This window comes from Canis lupus, chromosome 27 (assembly GCF_048164855.1).
Source record: "Canis lupus baileyi chromosome 27, mCanLup2.hap1, whole genome shotgun sequence".
In the NCBI taxonomy this organism is placed as follows: domain Eukaryota; kingdom Metazoa; phylum Chordata; class Mammalia; order Carnivora; family Canidae; genus Canis; species Canis lupus.
Window position 1 is genome coordinate 20,664,524 of NC_132864.1, and position 21,127 is coordinate 20,685,650.

At 47.1% G+C, this 21,127-nt stretch overlaps 1 protein-coding gene across 24 annotated transcripts in view; it reads right to left on the reverse strand.

Moving 5' to 3' along the window:
- KSR2 (kinase suppressor of ras 2) overlaps nt 1-21,127 on the reverse strand; it is a 446,504-nt gene that overhangs the window by 157,255 nt on the left and 268,122 nt on the right. For all 24 annotated transcript variants that reach the window (XR_012019279.1, XM_072802706.1, XM_072802707.1 and 21 more), the window contains one exon: nt 16,087-16,271. Coding sequence is in view for 23 of the 24 variants with exons in the window: in XM_072802706.1 (XP_072658807.1) it covers nt 16,087-16,271 (185 nt within the window). In the remaining variant the exon portion in view is untranslated. The remainder of the gene's footprint in view (nt 1-16,086; nt 16,272-21,127) is intronic.

Genomic DNA, 21,127 nt, shown 5'->3' on the forward strand with positions numbered 1-21,127 from the left:
ACATTTATAGAAATGCCTAGGGTAGCAGTTTCCAAACTGAGTTTCACGGAAGTGTCTCAGGGTCTCTACTGTCAGGGGACAGGAGGAAGGGATGGGGATGGGACACCAGGTCCCTGCTGCACACAACTCAGAACAACTCCTCTTTTATCTGCTGATTCATATGTTGGAGGTTTATGTAAGATGCTTTTAGAAGAAGGGGCTTGTTTCTAAATAAGATTAATCATCAACCTTTGGAACGCCAATCTCTGACTTGCATTTTATGGACCAGTAAATGTAATAAATAAAGGACTAGAGTTGCCAATGTTTATTTCCAAGGAAAGAAACTACATAAAAAACAATCACCATCTATATAATTACCCATCATTCTATTTTAAAAAGGACATTTAACACCAGAAAGATATGAAGGATATTCTCTCCAACCAAAGGGCTATGTATTTAGTTCACAAACATGGATGATGGAAACACTGTTTCTTGTTTTATTTTTCTCACCCGGCTGGCAGCTGGTTGAAAACATCACCAGGTCACAAGCCTGGTCTAAGGGGCTGGTCTCTGTGCCCTAAATCCATGGGAGCTTTTTGTTAAATCTCCACCCTGAGAATGGGGTAGGAATGAGGTTCAGACGCAGCTGATGCAGAGAGCCAGCACTTAGAACTACCTGTGTCTTTTGTTCTAAACCTTAGGTATGGCATTAACAATTTTATTCTGACACCAACACACAGCGCCTGACTTTGCAGGTCCCCCATGAGCATCTGCTGAGCGAATGAATGACCCCGGGGTGGGGGGCGGCGGGTATCTTAGGCACTCTGGACAGCTGTTGAAGTCTCCTCATTGGTCCTGTCCCCACAGCCTGATCTGTCTGTCATCTGCCCCAGGAACCGCAGCTCTGTCTGCATCTCACACCTGCCTGCCCACCCGCTTCCTCCACCTCTGCAAATGTGCATTCTGGGACCTGAGCAGATGCCTCGGTGCCAGAGCAGGCGAGGATGCAGCAAGGGGACCAGATAATCTGACAGTCATCAGCGGGTTAATAAGCAGGAACGGTGCCGATGGAATACTGCCCCAGCGGGGCTCCAGCACCTGTAAATCACATGGCATCACCTCACAGTCCAAAGCCTGTCTCCTATTTATTTCTGGGGCTCGAGATGAGAAAAGAAAGTTTGCAGTACCTACATGGAAGTCGTAGGTGTTCAGAAAATCCTGCAAAAGCTTAGCTTTACCCATGTAGAAGAGTTCCTGAATACACTGGCTACTCCAGCTGGACCAGTGGTTCTTGACCTTGGCTGCCATGTTGCAATCACCCCCAGAGTTTAAAAAAGTATTGATGCCTGGGCCCCACCCTCCATGGGGTTTGATTCATTGGACTGGGGTGCAGCTTGGGAATCAGAATTTTGAAAAGCACCCCCATCCTGCCAACCTCCCCAACTCCCTGCCTCACCCCCCAATGGTCTGAATGTACAACCAAGGCTGGAACCACCAGGCTAGAAGAGGTTTCTTCTTACTTCATGGCCAGCTGAAAAGCAATGATGAAGGGGAAAAAGATTCCTGACACCCTCCAAAATGGGAATCTCAAAGAAGCAGAAAGGGCAATTCTTATCAAATAGGTTTATGCTCCTCTTCTGAATTAATAATCATTCATATTTCCCTCTGGCTGCTCAATGAGAGAAGCAGATGGGAGCATGCATCACGGGTGTCCTACCCACAGACCAGTGGGATTTTATGAGGGGCACTTGTTGATCTTGCCTGCTCAGTATCCCTATGCTGGGAGTTATATCCCCCCAGGATTCCTCAGAGGTCCATTCCCCCTTAATTGCCACCCAACTGGACTCCACTCCATGGACTCAAGAATGGGCCAGTGACTAGGGCCACATAAGTGAATTCCATCTAACTGACTAGAAAGATCAGTTCAGGATAGACATGTGTGTGCTTTTGTCAGACCAATCAGAGCTAATACTGAAACTCTTTCTCCTGATGCACTTAGATCTATAAAAATGGAAGCCTGGAACAACCAAGGGCCACTAGGAATGGGGAGCCTAACTGAAAATGAAACCCACTAGGAAGAAAGCAGGACAGAGAAAGAAATAGAGAAAGAACATGCCCTGTTGATACTGAGCTCCTGGATCCAGCCATTCCTGACACCCTGTTTGTATCTAGATTTTCTTTTTCAGTACACAAACCAGCAAGTTCCCTTTTATTTGCTGAAGCCAATTATATGATGGGTGTCTATTACCTCCACCACAAAAAGCCCTGTCAAATGCAATCTTGAAGGTCTCTAAGTCAGGTACCCCTCTTTTGCCAATAATCCCCCCACTCCTCAGTCCAGGTTCTGTGGGATTTCCAAGAGGGAGAGAAACTGGGTAAGGGCAGACTGCCTCCTCTCTCTAGACTCCTGAACCCCCCATCCCATACATCTGCTTTCAGAATTATATTTACATATATGCAGAGACCATACTGTTTCTTGGGAGAATCTCTATTTCATTGTCTACCTCTCCACCCATCATCCCTAAAAACAGAATCTCAGACTACTGGGAAGAGGCTGTAATGGAGCAGTCACCTCAGTGTGGATAGGCTGAGCCGTGCGCATGGTGGTCCCTGACAGAAGAAACAGGGCCTTGGCTAAATCCATCCTCATGAGGGTCAAAGGTGAAGTAGCCTCATTAAATACAGTGGAACAAAAAGCCTCACCAAAACCCACACTCTTGGCTCTTCTTGCAATTCCAAATCTAGCACTGAAAAAAACTGCACCTCTTAGAATGGATGTGTGTGTGTGTGTGTGTGTGTGTGTGTGTGCATATATCTAATATATACATATGTTAGTAACATTATGTTAATAACAATTACTGATATTTATTACCAACTCACTACATGCCTGGCACTGTGTTAGAAGTGCATACACATTCTCTGATCTAATCTAGCCATCACCCTCTGAGATCTGACTATTCTAACTTTACAGGTGAGAAACTGAGGCTCAGAGACATCACTTACCTAAGGCCCCCTAGCCTGCAGGGGGCAGAGCCGGGATCTGAAACAAGGTCTTGTTCAGCTCTGAAGCTTAAGCCAAATCTGGCCTACCACCCACATTTATAAATAAAGCTTTATTGAAACAGCCCTGCCCACTCAATTATGTAAGGCTGCCCCTTAGTGAGAAAGTAGCCAACCCCTGGTGCTGGCAGAGGCACAGCCTCTGTGTTTTTTCAATTGCAGCATGCTACCCCCTACCCCAGAAGGTCCTGCTCAGCCCCTGTTTGGGTGACTAAACTTGGTTAGCCTCCCAGGGAGAGCCCGGCTCCTGGGGCTTCCAGACAACAGTGAGACCAAATGCTGCTGGGAAACAGAAAATAATGGGGCAGCAAGCTGGGTGTGCCAATGAACGGCTAAGGCCCTAGGAGCCAAGGGTCTTTCATGATGGGATCGGTAAGGGTGTTCATCCAAAGGAGCATGCCATCCCCTGCCCCAGACAAGACATCTCTGCCATCTGCCCCTGACTCCTTCTCCGCAGCACTTAGCACCAAATGCTAGGCCTTCCTCCCATGGGACAGGTGCTCTGGTTTCTGTGGGTGAGGAGTAGTCTTCCCTCCCTCCAGCACCCCCTACCATGTCCAGACTCTCTCTACCAAGGAATGTGGCACAGAGTGGCCAGCAGTGCTCAGGAGGCTGGAGAAGATGGGTCACCAGGACAGGAGGGAGAGGAGAGAGAGAAAGGGATGGTGAGAGGCAAATGGAGAGAAGAGATGAGAGACAGAAAGGCAGATTGGCAGAAAGCAGGAGGGGGAAATGGATGCGGGTGCCAAGTGCCCACCCGTGCCTGCCTGGCGATGCCCTGGCTTTCAGCAGAGGAAAGAACTGCTTTAACTGCTTTAACAGCCTCAAACAGCAGCATGGGGCCTGGTGAGATGCTTGCCACTTTCATCTCTGGCCAAGAGGAATGTGGCCTGAGATGAAGAGCAGGTTCTCAGATCCTGCCCAGCAGCTGGTGAGGCCTGGATATCAGAGCAAGGATGTGTGCTGGTAATCAGCCCGGGGCCCCAGCCACCGCTGGTGGGCTGCTGGGACGAGGCTGTCTGAGGGCTAGGAAGCAGAAGGCAGCCTGTTATTTGGAGAAAAAGGACTCTCCCCATTCAAAAGGAGAAACAAATAAGCAAAATGCCCAGGGTGAAAAATCAGTTTTGAAAGCTACACCCTAGGAGCAGATGTATATCAGGGAGGATAGTCTCTGTGGCACATGAGTGACAGTGGAGGTCAAGAGGGGGGCCCCAGGACACAGTCCTGAGGGTGGAAAGGAAGGCTGACTCCACCTCTTAAAAAAGTTCCTGTTACAAGAATTAGCAAAGGACATCCCAGGTATGGTGGGTCTGGTCACTAGTTGGTGGCCCCCCCATGCAAATGTTGCTTAACCTATGACAGCATTTGTAAAGCATTTCCTCCGTTGCCAATATGTTAAAAGTTGTGTAACTGCCCACAGAAGTCTGGCTTCTCTTGGAAAAATTGGATGATCTGGTGACACTTTGTCCACTTCCCATAGAGCAGCAATTGGCTATGAGTGGTGACTGCCTTCTTTAGAAGGGGTGGGTGCTCTGTGTTTTTCCACAGTCCTCACCTCTCCCTACTGCCTGACACCAAGGGCATCCTTCACCCCCACCATGTCCCAAATGCAGATTTACTGAGTAATGAGCATGTCCCTAGCAGGAGGCACTGGGCTTTATTTATTCATTCAAAACATACTTCTCAGCATCCACGAAGTGCCAGGCCTTGAGGATGTAGCCATGAACAAGACAGACAAAACATCGCCTTTCTGGAGCACACCACTTGGTGAAGAAAGCTGACCTTAATCCAACTAACACTTCATCTCCTATAGTCTATACAACAACCATATGATGACAATATGGTTACACTCACTTTACATACCAGGAAACTGAGGCTTGAGAATTTTCTCATGTTTAGAGAAGTAGGCATCTACATTTAGGGATGTCTGAGAATATTTAACAATCGTTATGGGATGGGCACTGACCAATCAGAACACACGTCCAACCAATCAGAACACAGGCCCAGCTAATCAGGAGATATGCTCAGCCAGTCAGAACACAAGCCCAGCCAATCAGATTAAATAGCGTTACAAATGCATAACAGCCCAACGTCTGCACCGCCTGTCTGTATTGCTTTTTACTAGGCAGAGATAATGACATTTTGTCCATCTAAACAATTTCTAGTTTTCAGACGGTGGTCACAGACCTCCCAACAATGAACATTCCCGTGAGATGGGCAGATAATCACTGGCATGCCCATTGGCCAGATAAAGAAACCAGGGCTCAGAAATGTTGAGCAATCTAGCAAGGGCCACATGGCCAGGGGTAGCAGCCCTGCGAGGAGAACCCAGATCTCCCAACTCCTGGCCTAGCGGTTTTGGCTGTGTCTCATGTGGCTTCTAACCAACCAGACTGCAAGTTCTCTGAGGTCAGGGACGGTAGCAGACATTTATTTGATGCCTCCATGATACTCAGTGCTATGATCTGAATGTCTGTGGCCTCCAAATTTCGAATGTTGAAATCCTAACCCTCAATGTGATGGTCTTAGGAAGTGGGGTCTTTGGGAGGTACTTCGGTCATGAGGGTGGACTCTCATGAGTGGAATTGGGTGTATAAAAAAGAGGACCCAAAGGGCTTACAGGCCCCCTTCCACCATGTGAGAAGACAGTAAGAAAACACTGGCCAGGAGAGGGCCCCCACCAGAACACTACCATGCTAACACCTTGATCTTGGACTTCCCGGCCTCCAGAACTATGAGAAATCAATGCCCGGTATTTATCAGCCACCCCGTCTGTGGTGTTCTGTTACAGCAGCCCTAATGGACTAAGACCCTTAACATATCAGGAATTCAATCAGTACTGACTACCCCGTTCAGACATGGCGGTGGGAGGAGTGATGTCCAGCAGAAACTGACAAGGATCAAAATTGACCAAAACCCAAAGACCATACAGGAGTGTTGATGACTACAACACTTAGGTAGTGCTTTTTACACACTAGGCACCATGCTCAGCACCCTCTCACTTCAGCTTAGAAACCATTCCACAAGAAAGGCATATTATGCCTATTTTAAAGATGGGGAAACTGAGGCTCATAGACGTTAGGTAAACAGAGATAAGATTCAAACCCAAGCTTGTCCAACTCTCAGCTTGGTGCCTGGCCAATAGTGGGGTGCTATTGGTCTTGGGAATGGCCCTGAGCCTCTCCCCAGCACCATGGGTTAACCTTCTCTGGGAGGCTGTGTGCGTCCTAGAGACTCCCAGGGAATGTCAGAGGGATAGTAAAGAAACTCCTTGCCAGGGATCACAGAGAAACACAGTCCAAGGGAGATGTTGGAGAACTGAAAGGGTTTTCTGCATAGCATGGAGACATGGCCCCACTAATTTGGATAATGAACTGACTTGGTCATGTGGATGTTCCTCAAAACCTCTAGGATAGGGATCCCATTATTCATTGTTACTCTAGTGGACACTGGTTATCAGCTTCCCTGGCATTCATTCTCCATTCTTAGATAAAACCCACAATTCCTAAGCCCAAAAGAAAAGATCAAAGCCTAGGATTAAGCCAATAAGTTAACATCCCACAAGTCTGACCCCACTGATTGGTTTAGAGGAGAGCACATGGCCATGTTGATTTGAATCAGTGCATTTCAGACCTAAACAATCTCACTCTCCCATTCTGTACCAGAGTAGGGAAGGGACCTCCAGGATCATCTTACTACCACATGGATCCTAAAAGTGAAACCATCCTGGGGAAGAGGCTAGTCAAGAGATACAGAGAGACTGAGTCCTGACATGAACTGAGCCCCCCTGATCCAGCCATACCTGCAGCCTACACAACCCCTGGACTTTTCAGTTACATGTGTCAATACATGACCTTATTACTAAAAAACAAAAAACAAAAACAAAATAACAAACGCACAACTTGGATTGTTTGTCACTTGTGAGTGTTAAGCTCTATATTAGTACTACCACCACCATGCAGTGATAAAGACTACCCTGTTTCCAATTAACAAAATGGTTTTTAGCAGTTTTGCTTGAGTGCCTGTTTCTTTGGTCAGGTAAGGCAGGAGACTACCCATAACATCCCAAAGACTGCATCAAAGTCCAACAACTTCAGCCCCTGCCTCAGTAATGCCAAATTCAGCCAGCACCACAGCTCTGGATGATAACAGAATCCTTTCTCTTTTGTCCTCTAGACCCTGAGTAACTGAAGGCTCACAGTGCCAGCTACAGAGTGAATGTTCAAAAATGTTGTTGTCCGTTCAAAAACATTTACATGTTCCAGCTCCATGCAAGGCACTGTGGATACAGTAACAAGCAAGAGCAAAGTGGTCACAGCTCTTGAGAAACTGATAATGGGGAACAGGACACTAAACAAATACTCATATAAACAAACAGATGGCTGTGGATTATGATAAGTGCTTCAGAAGGAAAGCACAAGAGACAAGAGAAGATGTAACCGACATAACTCGGGGAGTTAGGAAATGCTTTCCCAAGGAAGTAGTGATTGAGATGAAGTGACAACAATGACAGGGTATCCAGTAGCCCATGCATTCAAAACAGGAGAGGACGCAGTTCACTTAAGATCATGGTAGAAACCATGAGGGCCAGATCACTTTGGTGGACTGGATATGGGACTAAAATGGATATAGAAAGATCCATTTGGAGACTACTGAATAGTCTGGACCAGGGTGGTGGTGATAGAGGGGGAGATGGAAAGAACTGGAAGAAGAGAACTCACAATATATAACCCCTGAGCCAAATCTGGCCCCTTGCCAGGCTTTGTAAATAAAGTTTTATTGGAACACACATCCACACCCACTTTATTAGAAGACAGTCTATGGCTGCTTCATGCTTCATGGCAAAACTAAGTAGTTATAATAGAGACCATATGGCCTGCAGATCTGAAAGTATTTACTACCCGGGCCTTTACAGAAAGTTTGTCAACCGTTATTTAGAAGGTCAACTCAACAAGACTTGGATATGGGGCATCATGGAGAGGAAGGGCCAAAGATCACACCTAGATAAAATACAGACTTGCTCAGTTGGGTAGATATAAAAGATGAGGCCACTAGAGATGAATTTTTTTTCTTGGGGAGGAAAACAAATTTGATAAAAGCAACCCAGGATGGGTAACCTGGGTGGCTCAGTGGTTGAGTGTCTGCCTTTGGCTCAGATCGTGATCCTGGGGTCTTGGGATCAAGTCCCACACCAGGCTCCCTGCAGGGAGTCTGCTTCTCCTTCTGCCTATGTCTCCACCTCTCTTCATATGTCTCTCATGAATAAGTAAATCTTAAAAAAAAAAAAAAGCCACCATGCCCCAACTGGTGTCTCCTGGAAATGAAGTCCGACCAAATTATGTGCAGAGAACACATGGGACTTAGAGTCTAAAGGTACCATGGTTTCTAGTCTCGGCTCTGATGAGTTGTATAAACTGAAGCCAAGCATGGATTTCCCCTCTTGGAATATCTGTTTCTTCATTTACAGAATGGGGATGCGGGAACATGGGTGAGGAAAATGAATACTGGGTGTACATCGCGTAGTTCTACAGCCACATTACTTGTTACTTCTTTTCTCGTTGCTATAAAATTGGTTGAAGTACTCAGCCAGGGGTTGGGGGATATTACTGGGACAAAGGTACAATCAGACACACTCCTGATGACAGGGAATGGGTCTGCCCACGCCAACAATGTGTACCTGACTAAGAATCAGGACTCATTCCAATAGATATAAATGATCCCCTGGCTGCTAATGCCAACCACTTACCAACCAGTTTTTGCTGCCACAATTCCTGATGGGAGCAATCATAACAAAAGGTCTAAGGTTGTCTATTGCATGCTGAGCCCAAACTGTTTGTGCTAGGGCAAGAACTGCAAAATTACAGAGAAGAAAGGGTTGATGATAAAAACCCAGAAGCTGCCTCACCTAGAACATTCATAACTAACTATATGCATGCACCACGCACACACACACATGCATGCTCACACACAATTACCAGCCCTCTGTACACACAAATGGTGTCACCTTTTAAAGAAAGGTACTGTTTCCTTCCTCTAGAGCACATTCAGTAGCAGCAGACTCTATAATTTTACAATCATCTTGGCATAATGGAGAAAACTATTAGTTAGGCATAAGGAGATCCAGGTTCAAATCTCAGCTCTGAAACCCTAGGCAAGTTCCCTCTACTCTCTGGCTTCAGTTTCTCCATCTGTAAAATAAGGGCTTAGACTCAGTGATTTCTCAGTTCCCTATTAGGCCTGAGCTCTATGATTTTAGAACAGAGGTTAAAAATTGAGAGCCCCAAGACCAAATACAGCCCACAAATCTGTGGGATTAATACCACCTCAAACAGTGTTAAAAGACTTTTCATTGGGTGTTAGCATTTTAAAATTGGGAGATTTCTCATAAAAGTCACAGTCTCAGGACACCTGGGGGGCTCAGTGGGTTAAGTGTCTGCCCTCGGCTTGGGTCATGATCTCAGGGTCCTGGGATGGAGCCCCAAGTAGAACTCCTTGCTCAGTGAGTAGCCTGCTTCTCTCTCTCTCCCCTTGCCCCGCAGCTTCCCCACCATTATACCCCCTGTTCGTGCTCTCTCTCTCTCTCTCTAATAAATAAATAAAACCTTAAAAAGAAAAGTCACAGTCTCTGACTTCTTTGGAAAAATTTAAACACCTAGTCCATAAAGAGGGACTGCCCTGAAAAGCACACACCACCACATAAGTAGAAATCCTGCCCAAACCGCACAGCCTGTATCTAACATGGAGAAATGCAGACAAACCCAAATTGAGAAACATTCTGTGAAGAAGCTGGTCCTCGCTCCTCAAAGATGTCAAAGTCACAAACAACGAAGAAATGCTGAGGAACTATTCAAGCCTGACACAAGGACTTAATGCAATATGAATCCTGGATTGGATCCTGTGCCAGAAAAATAAATTGCAATGAAGGATGCTATTGAGACAATTGCCAAAATAGGAATATGGTTAGATGAAAGTCTTGAATCAGTGTCAAGGTTACTGAACCTGGTGCCTCTGTGTACCTCTTACATAAGAGTGTAGATGATCCAGTCCCAAATGGTTGACAAAAATGAGAGAGAAAACAAGGTGGGGGATTACAGAGGAAGCAAATGTAAGGAGATGTTAAAAATGGATGAATCCCAGTAAAGGGGGTACAGGAATCCTTTGTAGTGTTTTTGCAGCTTTTCTGTAAGTTTGAAATTATCTCAAAATAAACAATTTTTTTAAGTTGTCATATAACCAAATGATTCTCAAATGTTAGTGTGCGGAATCCCCTAGAGTTTTGGTGAATATTCAGATTGCTGGACTCTCTCCTCAGAGCTTCTGATTCAGCAGGTCTGGAAGGGGGAAAGTAAGAATTTGCATTTCTAACAAGCTTTCAGGTGATGCAGACGCTGTTGGCCTGGGACACGCTTTGAGAAGCCCGGGTACAATCTAGCTTAAACGGTGGAAGTGATTATCAAAAGAACAAGACGCAGGATGAGTTTTTTTAAAGCAGGATTGACAGAGAGATGGCACAGGGGACTAGTATTCTGCATTACGAACCTTTGTGGATTCTACTGGTGTCCAGGTACACATATCTTAATGGCTATAAGCGCCCTAGACCAGCACCTGTCCGGCAAGCGGCACATGGTCAGTATGGGTTAAGGACCTGCTAAATTATAGCAAAATTTCTAAAATACAGCAAAGATGCCAGGCAACAGGGGTGCTGCCTTGTATCTGCTGGGGGGAGGCGAGATGAGGAACAGCACTTTTAACCTGCTCATTTGAGAAACATTCTCTGGGACCCTCCTATGTGATAGATGGGTTCCCCCTTGAAACTGCCACCATTGAGTCTGGCCAGACAGAGATTTCTCAAAAATCTCAAAATTCTGAGATGAGAACATGGTTCAGGCAGCAAAGTTCTGTCAAGACATGCACTTCTCGTCGTCCTCTTCAAGGGGTAATGAACCTTGGCCTCAAGCCTCATTAAACCCCATTATATAATCACCCCCATCCCGAGTCTCTTTATAACCCTCCAGTGGCTGGTTTCTTGGGACCATGTAGTTCAGCTTCATCAGTCTTTATTGCTACCTGCTGCCTCCCTCAACAAATCAGGCTTCTGACTCAGCCTCAAGGCACACGGGGACCAAGCCCTCAGCTGAGGGTCAACTCTGTCGCCTTGTGTCCATGAAAAAGCACAGGAAATGCTCAGCAAAGAGATGAGGAGAGCACGTCTGGTGAGACAGGACAAGGGGAGGGCACACCATCATTCAAGACACCTGCGAAGGACTATATTTTATAGGATGGGGGCCGTGTATAAAACCCCAGCTGGTGCCATTAGGACCAAGAAGGGGAAATCTGGAAATCATTAGTCATCTGTTCCCTTTGGGAGCTACTGCCCTGAAGTCCTAGACCCCATAGGCAGCTAACGAAGAAACACCCAGAAAACTGCAGGTGGGAAAAGTAGAGCATCATTCCTCATCTTCTACTAAAGATGTCCAGGATAAACGAGTTGCAGAAGGTATTTGCAACTCATTCTTTTGGCTGTGTTCTGCAGCTGCTTGGCCCCTACAGGCACAGCCACCACCTGGGACAATGGCCCCTGAATATCGACACCGGAGTCTGGCAGGGTAACAATTTGTCAGCCAGCATGGGTGCTGCTCTCTGAGTGAGCACAGCATGCTGATAAACGAGAGGCATCCTTGGGGCAAGGTGGAACCCCACAACACAATTCCCCAAAGAGGCAAGGATGCCAGAAGGGAAACTGGCACAAGTTAAGGTCCCTCCAGGATAAGCAACCAGGTCTCAACGAAGACAGCATGGCAGTTGTGTTCCTCAGCACCATCGAATGGGGACTTGAGAACGAAGGCAAACTCCTACCTGCCCTTGTGATCTTGGGCCAGCTACTCAAACCCTCCCAGCCTCAGTTTTTCATCTGGAAAATAGGCATAAGAATAGAAACTACCTGATGGAGAACTGGGAAGCTTATATAATGCAAGTAAATTGCTTTGCCTGAATTAACGGTGCCTGCAACATCGTCAATGCACAGTAAAGGCCAATTGCTATTATTATCATCATTTTCATCATTGTTACAAGTTATCCCATCATAGGACAGGCAGCAATCGCTGCCAAACCTACCCTTTATGACACTTCGTGCTCTAAGCACCAGCCCCTGTGCTGGGAAACTTACACCCATTCCTCATTTTGTCCTCACTACCTCCTTGCCAGGTTAAAACAGACTCAGGGGGCTCAGTGAGTGCCCAACGACATGTCAGCAACCACTTAGTTGCTATACTCCCAAAATCATTCCACCAACTGGTAATGAATGATGATGAGTCATCACTCTCTCCCATCTAGACAGTATTTTCTGCATTCTGAAGAAGACTTTTATTGGGGATTATAGTGGCAGACTGATACCCTACAAGGAGCCACCAGCACACAGCTTGTTGGACCAAAACTGGTCGGTGGGTAGGGGGCATCCGATCAGACACTATCTGGGCCACACGACATGCCCAAACAAAACACAGAAGAAATGCCTCAAGGATGGGAAGATAAGTCCATTGTTCTCTGCTTCTTTGGGAGGTAGGTTCACTCCTGAGTCACCATCTTCCACTGAGTGGTAGGGTTTAGTAACTTGTGTTTTGACCACAGTTAGCCTCAGAGAAAGGTTCCTCTGAAAGCTGGGGCTCCGACACTCCCTTCTCTACCCTGCTCGTCACTCCCAGACCAGGAACACAGGGTAAGCCCAAGGAGGGGAAGTCCTTCTCATGACCCATCGGAGGAAGCAGGGCACCCTGAGGGTCTGAGTCTCTGCCACTCTACAGGCAGATCTGTCTAATGCTCTAATGCTGTCCCCAGGTGTCTCCAGCAGGGGTAACAAGATGGTGGATCACAGTGCAGCCACAGCCAGATCTGACAGTGACAAAAGGACAGACAGACTCAGCCTGGCAGGGACACAGCTTCAGCAGCTCCCTCCACTGGGTCAGAGGGAGGAAGGCTGGCACTGGGACCCAGAGGCAGAAAGGTCTCTTCTGAAGCTCATAGTAAGGGGAGAACAAACAAGGGTGACCCAGTGCCTGACCCACGCATCCTCCCAACTGTCCCAGCCCAGAGTCCTCAGACCAGCATTCTAAGTGATCAAAAGATTTAGTAACCCAGGAAAAGCCCACTGGGTTAGCCTTGGAATCACAGAGTTTCTAAGCTTTGGACTGGACCCCTGTGGAGTCATTTATTATACAACGAGGGAAACTGAGACCCAGACAGAGAAAGGAATTCGCTTCACCAAAGAACAAGGATACAGACTAGAGTTGAAACTGGATTCAAAACCCACAAGGCGGGCAAGATCATTTGTTCTTTTGAGTCTCAGTTACCTTATCTATAGAATGGGAATTATAATGCATGTCTCAAAGTTTGTGGTGAGTTTGAACCGTGGTGAGGAAGAGACAGAGGTCACACAAGCAATTGGTGGCATCATGGAAACTCTAACAGAGAGCTTCTCATTGCCTAACCTGGAGCCTATTCTATTGGGCTACCTCTGTTTCCATCCTTCGTTAGGATCAGCGGAAGTGGGACTGGCCCACGGGATTCCAGGTAATATTTGGGATACACACTCATTCTCCTGCTAAGATCCAAATGTTACTTTTCTCCTTTACGGAAGATCAGAGGGCGACCTCTCTTCATACAAGGACTGGGGCCGTCCAAACAGTAAACTGTGCTTCTGTAGCCTCTTAATGCTAAGGGCTGATTTTAATTAAGGACTTTGCTCCTACTCACAGGCAAGTGGAGCAGTCTCTCCTCTTACATGGAGACCAGGGCAGGCATGAAAAGTCGGGAGCCATGGTGAATCTTCCCAAGACTTTCTGGCAGGAGAGGAGGGGTCTAAATGAATAAGTATGTGGTTTTTTAAGCAGGCTGAAGATGTTTCTGTTCTGGACAGAGCTAAAGTGCAGAGCTGTGGTCAAGCCCCCAGAGAGGGCCATGGTAATATCACTCATAGGACAGTGATGCCCAGAGACAGATGGCTGCTGGAGGCAGCCACCCGGCGTCATGCCAAGGTAAATTCCAAGCACCCTTAGGGCCATGGGGAAGTATGTGTGTATGCTGAGGGGGGGTGAACTGAAAGACATTTTCCCACAGCCCCCTAATTAATCATAAAGTCAGAGGATGTAAATGCTGCCAGGGAAAAGGACCTCATAAACATCATAACAACAGCTACCATGTATTAATAAGCACTTACCGTGTACCAGGCCCTGTGCAGCTGACTCGACAGGCAGGAGCCGATCTAATCCTCACAACCACCGATAGAATGCATCTACAGTTAGCCCCATTTTACAGATGAAGAAACTGAGGCTTAGAAAGGCTCTGTACTTGCTCGAGGTCAGGCACATGGCTCAAAAAGAAACAGAGCTTGGCACTGGTACCTGGCATCACCCTCCGGGGCCATGAAATCCTGCCTCACCCTGCTGCTATGACACATTTGATACGTCATCACCCCTTTTCCTTGTCTGGGCTCCCAGGCCACCCTCTGACTGCCACACGGGCCTACCCCCACAGAGTATTTCTGGTCTGACAGTGATTTCTCTCGACAAATTAATAAATTGGCCTTCTGGTGTTGATATGTGTCATGAGTCTATTTTAGTTTGCTTGATTCAGGACCTGTGCCCCCCGGGCACAGACACAAGCCAGACTAGCTAGAAGTTCTCCTAATTGATGTCCACATTGGTCACTTCTGTTTCTTCTGGTCCCTGCCGTGGATGCACAATGCACATGTGTGGACTGTAAACAGTTCACCATTCTGCCCAGGCCTACCATCCAGTGGGGCTAAAGCAGAGCATCTGAGCTCAACAGTCTTGATACTGGACACCATGGTGGAGGTACAGTGTGCAATTTTCCAAGGAAGAGGAATAACAGATTTCATGAAATTCATGGTGGAGGGTCCATAGCTTCCCTAAAAAAAGTTCAAAGACCCTTATGCATAGGTAAAGAAGAGAATCCCACATTTAGAGAAAGGCCCCCAGCTGAATATTTGAGGGATCTTGGATCAAATCACATGTGGTGGTAAAGCTTATCCATTCTGGAATTAGGAAGAGCCAGCTTCCAAGCTTGCCTCAATGACTCAACAGCTGTGTGACTTTGTCAAGTTATTCAATGTTCCCGAGCCTCTGTTTCCTCATCTACACAATGAGAACAACTCGTCCGCACAATGGCTTGTTGCAAGAACCAAATGAGGTCATGCGTGGGGGTTATGAGCATGTACAGGTGCTCAGTGAACATTGCTTCTCATTTATCAGAGCAGCAGCATGATCACCCCATGGCTGTACTGGGGACCCAGGGTTCCTCCCTTCCTGCTCTAGCAGCCCCTCCTCCTCCTCCTGAATTCCCAGTCCATAAAAGTCGTTATCTGAGCTAGAGGACGGGTTGGGTTTTTTTTTTTCAGGGGCTCCCCTCTGACCACATCTGTGCCTGTTCAGCAAAATGGGCCTCTGGGCAGAAAAGATTAAACGTCTTCTGAAACCTCAGCCCTGGATCACCAGAAAGTTCCATTTCCGTTCCGAGTAATAACCACTTTGTCTCCAGCAGAAATTCGCGGGAGCAGAATGTAAAACACCTCAGGCCACGCTCAACTCAGTTTGAACCCAAATACATCTTTGAAATGAAAGGTTATATGTGTTGACCTGAGTGGGGCAAAAAAAAAATTACAAAATTTAATCATAGATGCCTTATCCACAGCAGCCCGAGAAAAATCCTGTGACCCGGCAGGCCGAGAAGCAGAGAGAAAAAGCTGATGTTTCCTTTCATGCCCTGCATGCTTGCTTCCCCTCTGTCATCCCTCCACACCTGCAGGCAAAAAGAGTAGGAACGGAGGACCAATAACAACAGCCAGTCAGCCTCCTGAGTACTAATTACGCCCCTTCCCTTCGAAACCATCCCAAGGGGCGTGAGCGGCGCAGGTGGGAGGTGATTGAGCCACGTTCAAAGTGTTTCAGGAGCGTTTCTCTGCAGAGAACACAGAGTGTGCACCTGGCAGACAAGAAGGTACAACAACCCCAGGCGGGCGGGTGGGTGACTTACTTGCAGAGAAGTTGGCCTCGGTGTGGACAGGAGGGGTGGAGGGCAGGAAAGGTGCATGTCCCACAAAGAAGGAGCGGAGGGAGCGCTCGGACAGGAGTGGGGAGCGCTGCTGAGAAGGAATGTTCTCACAGCTGCCCACGCTGCTGTGAATCTTGAGGTTCAATGGTTTGCTTTTCTTCTTGGCTCTGAAAGAGAGACAGAAGAAGAGAGGACAACATATCCATAAGTGCACACAGGCAGACCCAGTCTCTCTAACATGGCACCAATGGGGCACCTGGGTGGCTCAGTTGAGCATCCGCCTTCAGCTAAGGGCATGATCCTGGGATCCCGGGATGGAGTCCCACATCAGGTTCCCTGCGGGGAGCCTGTTTCTCCCTCTGCCTGTGTCTCTGCCTCTCTCTGTGTGTCTCTCATGAATAAATAAAGAAAATCTTAAAAAAAAAAAAAAAAAAAAAAACATGGCACCAATGTCCACTCCCCAAACTGAGCTGGTCTGTTGGGGCTGCTCCGTCTCCCCTTCAGTTTGGTTCTGTGCTGTTTCTCACCTACAACCCTTTGCTGGCGCTGTCCCCACAGCCCAGAATAGCCTCCCCATCCCTGGATGCTTAATCTCCATCAGTCTTCTCTGACTCCACTCTGGTGTCCTCTCCTCCAGGAAGCTTTCCTTGATATTCCCTTCCCTCCTTGCCTGGACTTCAATTCTATGATATTCTGTGTGTATCCCTGTGGCTATACTTTCTTATTTTCCCCAACCTGTTCTTTTAGTTTTTGTCTCCCAAGTGAACTGTGGGTCTTCGAGGGCAATGATTCCGTATTGTTCATTTCTCTGTCCTCAACCATTAGCACAGAACCTGGCACACAGTAGGTGGTCATTAAAAGCCTATTAAATGATCAATCTGGATTATGACTGGAATTTAATCATGCTGCATTCTAATTCCTTGAGGGCAGGAACCCTGTGGTTTTCCTTCCTGGATCTTTCAGCCTCTGGCTTGGCACCAGCTGAATGGAATGAACCTCTGGAGCTGGTTTGGAAACGTTTCTCCCCTTCCCAAGGAGCTTGGCTGATCAGTTTAACAGAGTGTGATTTAGAACAGCACCCCAAAGTAACCATTCTACCCCCCCCACCCTCCCTCATCCCCCATCTCCACCCCCCCCCCAAGCCCCATTCAGGTCTAGCTCGGAGTTGGGTGCCATCTTGTGGCCAAAGTGAACCATCCTTGCATGTGTTCTCCTAGATGGAGAGCCCAGGAAGGTGCCTTAATGAAAGACTGGAGGCCTCCCACACAGGCAGCCTAAAAGTCATCCTCTCCAGGAGGCCCGCTGCTCATCAGCTATAAGGAATCCAAGTGCACCTGCAGAGTCGCTTCCTCACAGTGCTTGGGCTGGCAGCCTTGCTTATTATTTCCCTAGGGGTCTGCAACAAGGCCCAGGAAGGTACTTCCCGTTATAGCAGGGCACAGTGGCTGGCTCTCCCTGCCCATGGGTGGAGAAGAGAAACAAGGGAGTGTTATTTCATTCCACAAGAATCTCCAATGGTGGAGATTTAAAGAGGCATCTACACCGAGGTAGTATAATTTTGAAGTTGGACTCGCAAACTTTGCGGTCAGGGAAACCAGCTCTCGGGTCCTGGTTGTGACCTCAGGAAAGTGATCTCATCTCTTTGTGCCTCAGTTTTCTCACCTGGACAATGAGGAAAATAATAGTATCTCCCTATAAGATGGATGTTGTGACAATTCGATGAGATACGAAATAACGTACTTGGCACAGAGCCCGGCACAGAGTGAGGGTTCAGGTTACCTGTTATTAATATCACTATGACCAGGTTAAACTGGGTGTCTCTTTGGTATGGAGTTAACCTGGAAGAAGCCAAAAGTTAAAGCTGAGCCATGTTTTTCATCTGAAACATCCAGCAGCTCTCAACCCACCACTACCCCTGGCAGATGAATAGGATGCAGTCATACCCTCTGGCAATAGATATCATCATTATTTCCAAAACACTGACAGGAGCCTTGAGGCACTGGGCCACCAAATGACAAGGCCAGATCCCTTGTATAAGGATAACCAAGCCCAACACAGCATAAGTTTAACAGTAGTTCAGTAACTACTACAAAGTCAATTTGCTTTACTAACTCAGGACCACAGATGGAGAAGAGAAGGGGAATATATAAATAAATGTTAGTTGGACAGATGGATGGATAAAAAGCTGGCTGGCTGGCTGGCTGGGTGGACAGATGGAAAGAAGGAAAGAAAGAAGAAAGGGAAAAATGAAGGTAGGAAGGGTAGAAAGATGAATGGACAGATGAGTGGATGGATGAGGAAAAGGACAAAGGATAGATAGATGAATGGAAAAGAGATGGATAGAAGGATGGATGGGTGAATGGATGGATGGATGCAGGGGTAGATGGATGAAAAAGCTGAAGGACAGGAGGATGATGGATGGATGGATGGATGGATGGATGGATGGACGGATGGATGGAGAAGTAGATGTAATGAAGGAAAAGAGGATGGGAGGATGGAAAGACGAATAGGAGGAAACGAGGGCAGGAGAAAGAGAAAGTGGAGAATGAATGGCTATTTGATGAGGATAGATAGAAGGGAATCATATCACTTCCTGCCCACCAAGGAAGTCTTCATGGACAGATGTGGGATTCACCTTTACCATCTGCCCTCATTACCCAGCACGCTCAGAGGAGAAAACAAACAAAAATGACTGTCCAATGACTGTGACTGTGTATGATTCGGTGCATATTTTGCAGTATGACCTGCAGGTGTAATTAAAAAGAACATCTCCCCATGATCGCAGGATATTAGAAATCTATTACATAAATGTCTTCCCTGGAATCAGGGCCAGTTCTGGGGAAAGCAGCAAAACGAGGTGGCACAAAGCATCGGTGAGGGCAGCTCCATCCTTTGGGGCCGTACGAGCCAAGGGTGGACCGTGCTGCTGTCTGCGGGCCAGTCCGAGCTCCCTGACAGCAGGCGGTGCTGACAGCAGCCCCAGAGCCGGGCTCAGCTGAGGCGGCACATCTATGGAGGGAAGACACCCAGCTTCGTAATCTGTGCTTAGGGAAAATGCACTTGTTTTACCAGGTAGAGCAAAGGATTATTCATTCCAGTGGTGGAATCTAGCAAAGTTCTTCTGACCTTCCCGAAGCTTAATTTGCACAGAATATATCTGAACTAAAAGGATCCTGAGAATCCTTACTTCTTCAATGGTTTCCTTACTCTCCATCTCCAGCCTTAAAGCTCTGGTCCGAGCCACCTTCCTCCCTCACCTCACTTCAGCGGCTGCTGCTGCTGTGTGTGAATCAGACCCCCAATTCAGCTTTTGAATTTTTTTCTTTATTTTTGATTTTCTTTACTTTTTATTTATACTGAGGTAAAATTCACATTAACCACTTTAAAGTGAACAATTCAGTGGCATTAAGTACATTCACAATGTTGTGCAAACACTATCCCTATCCAGTTCCAAAATATTTCATCACCCCAAAACAAAATCCTGTACCTACTAAGCAATTCCTTTCCATGTTCTTCCTTCCAGACCCTGGCAACTATCAACCTGTTTTCTATCTCTATGGATTTGTCTATTCTGGATATTTCATTTAAACGGAATTAGACAATATGTGAACTTCTGCGTCTGGCTTCTTTGGCTGAATCTAATGTCTTTTTGGTTCATCCATGTGGTAACAATGTAGCAAAACTTCACTCCTTTTTATGGCTGAATAATCCCATCCCATCCCACTTTTGATTCTTCGTAATCCATTCTCCACCCAGGCACCAAAGTGAAGTTTTAAAAAGTATACGCTGTATCATGTCACTCTCCTGCTTTAAAACTTCCAAAGGTCTTCTTATAAAAGCTTCAAGGGACCCTCAAGGATCTCTCTCTCTGGAGAACTTCTTGTATTATCATTGCCTTGTCATGCTCAGACTCTATCTTTCTGATACCAAATTCTCGGGTACCTCGGGATCTTTGCACAGGCTGTTCCCTCTGCCAGGAACACCATTCCCCATCCTGTTAGTGAAGAACTACCTTAGGCATCACTTATTTAGAGACACAGTCCTCAACCCTCAGAACTAGTCAGATCTCCAGATTACATATGCTCCTAGCACTATCTGCTTTTCCTTCACAGAATGCATCCCAGTTGGAATTCTGCTTTTACTTATGTGGTTGCTGTATGAATGTCTATCCCCACCCCCCCACCCCCTTCATGGCTTGTGACCAACACACACGGGATGAGCCTGCATCCCAGCAGCTAACACAAAGCAGCCAACCCACAGTTGCAGAGCCAAGACCAGAAGCTAGGTCTATAGACTCCCACCCAAGCCCATGTGCCCCAACTCAAGCAAAGACAACCTGGAATCTTCTGTCTTGGGAACGTTTTAAAGGAATGTAGCCCAGTTTTGACTTGCAAGTCAAGAGACCTGGTTTGGCAACATCTTCTCAGCTAATTCCAGCTATGGACTCCTTGAGGGCAGAGACACACCTGATTTCTTCTGCCAGCCCCTGGCCACCCCTGGCCTAGGTCTGGCAGACACAGCTCTGCACTCCAAAGGCTCTTGATCAAAGCCCATTTGTCACCTGCCCTTGAGAGCTTCAATTGCAAAGATCACTCAGGGGGTTCCCAAACTAATGATTAGTCTCTGCACCACTTCCTATTCCAAAACTTTGCTGCGCATTGAGTCAAGCAGAGCTGCTGACTCACATGGCCTCTTTACCCTCAGCTTCCTCGTGTGTGGGGTTGTGTCCCCTTGAACTCAAATGCCTTCACCCGGCCATAAACTTCAGCATCTCATTAACGGTGTCTGGAGCATCTGGCCCAGCCAATTGGGAGGAAATGGCAGAGCTGGGGGCAGACAAGCTCCTCGCAAGCATGGCTGGAGGACAGGCACAGCACACATTCTCACAATCGCTCAGTGGAGCAAAGCACTCATCCATCAATCATTTTCCCAAACAGGAAAAAATGCCCACTGGCCTTACACAGGAGAGACAGCTCACTCCCTCTCAAATGGGGCCAGTTAAATCCTTTGCATTTGACCTGAT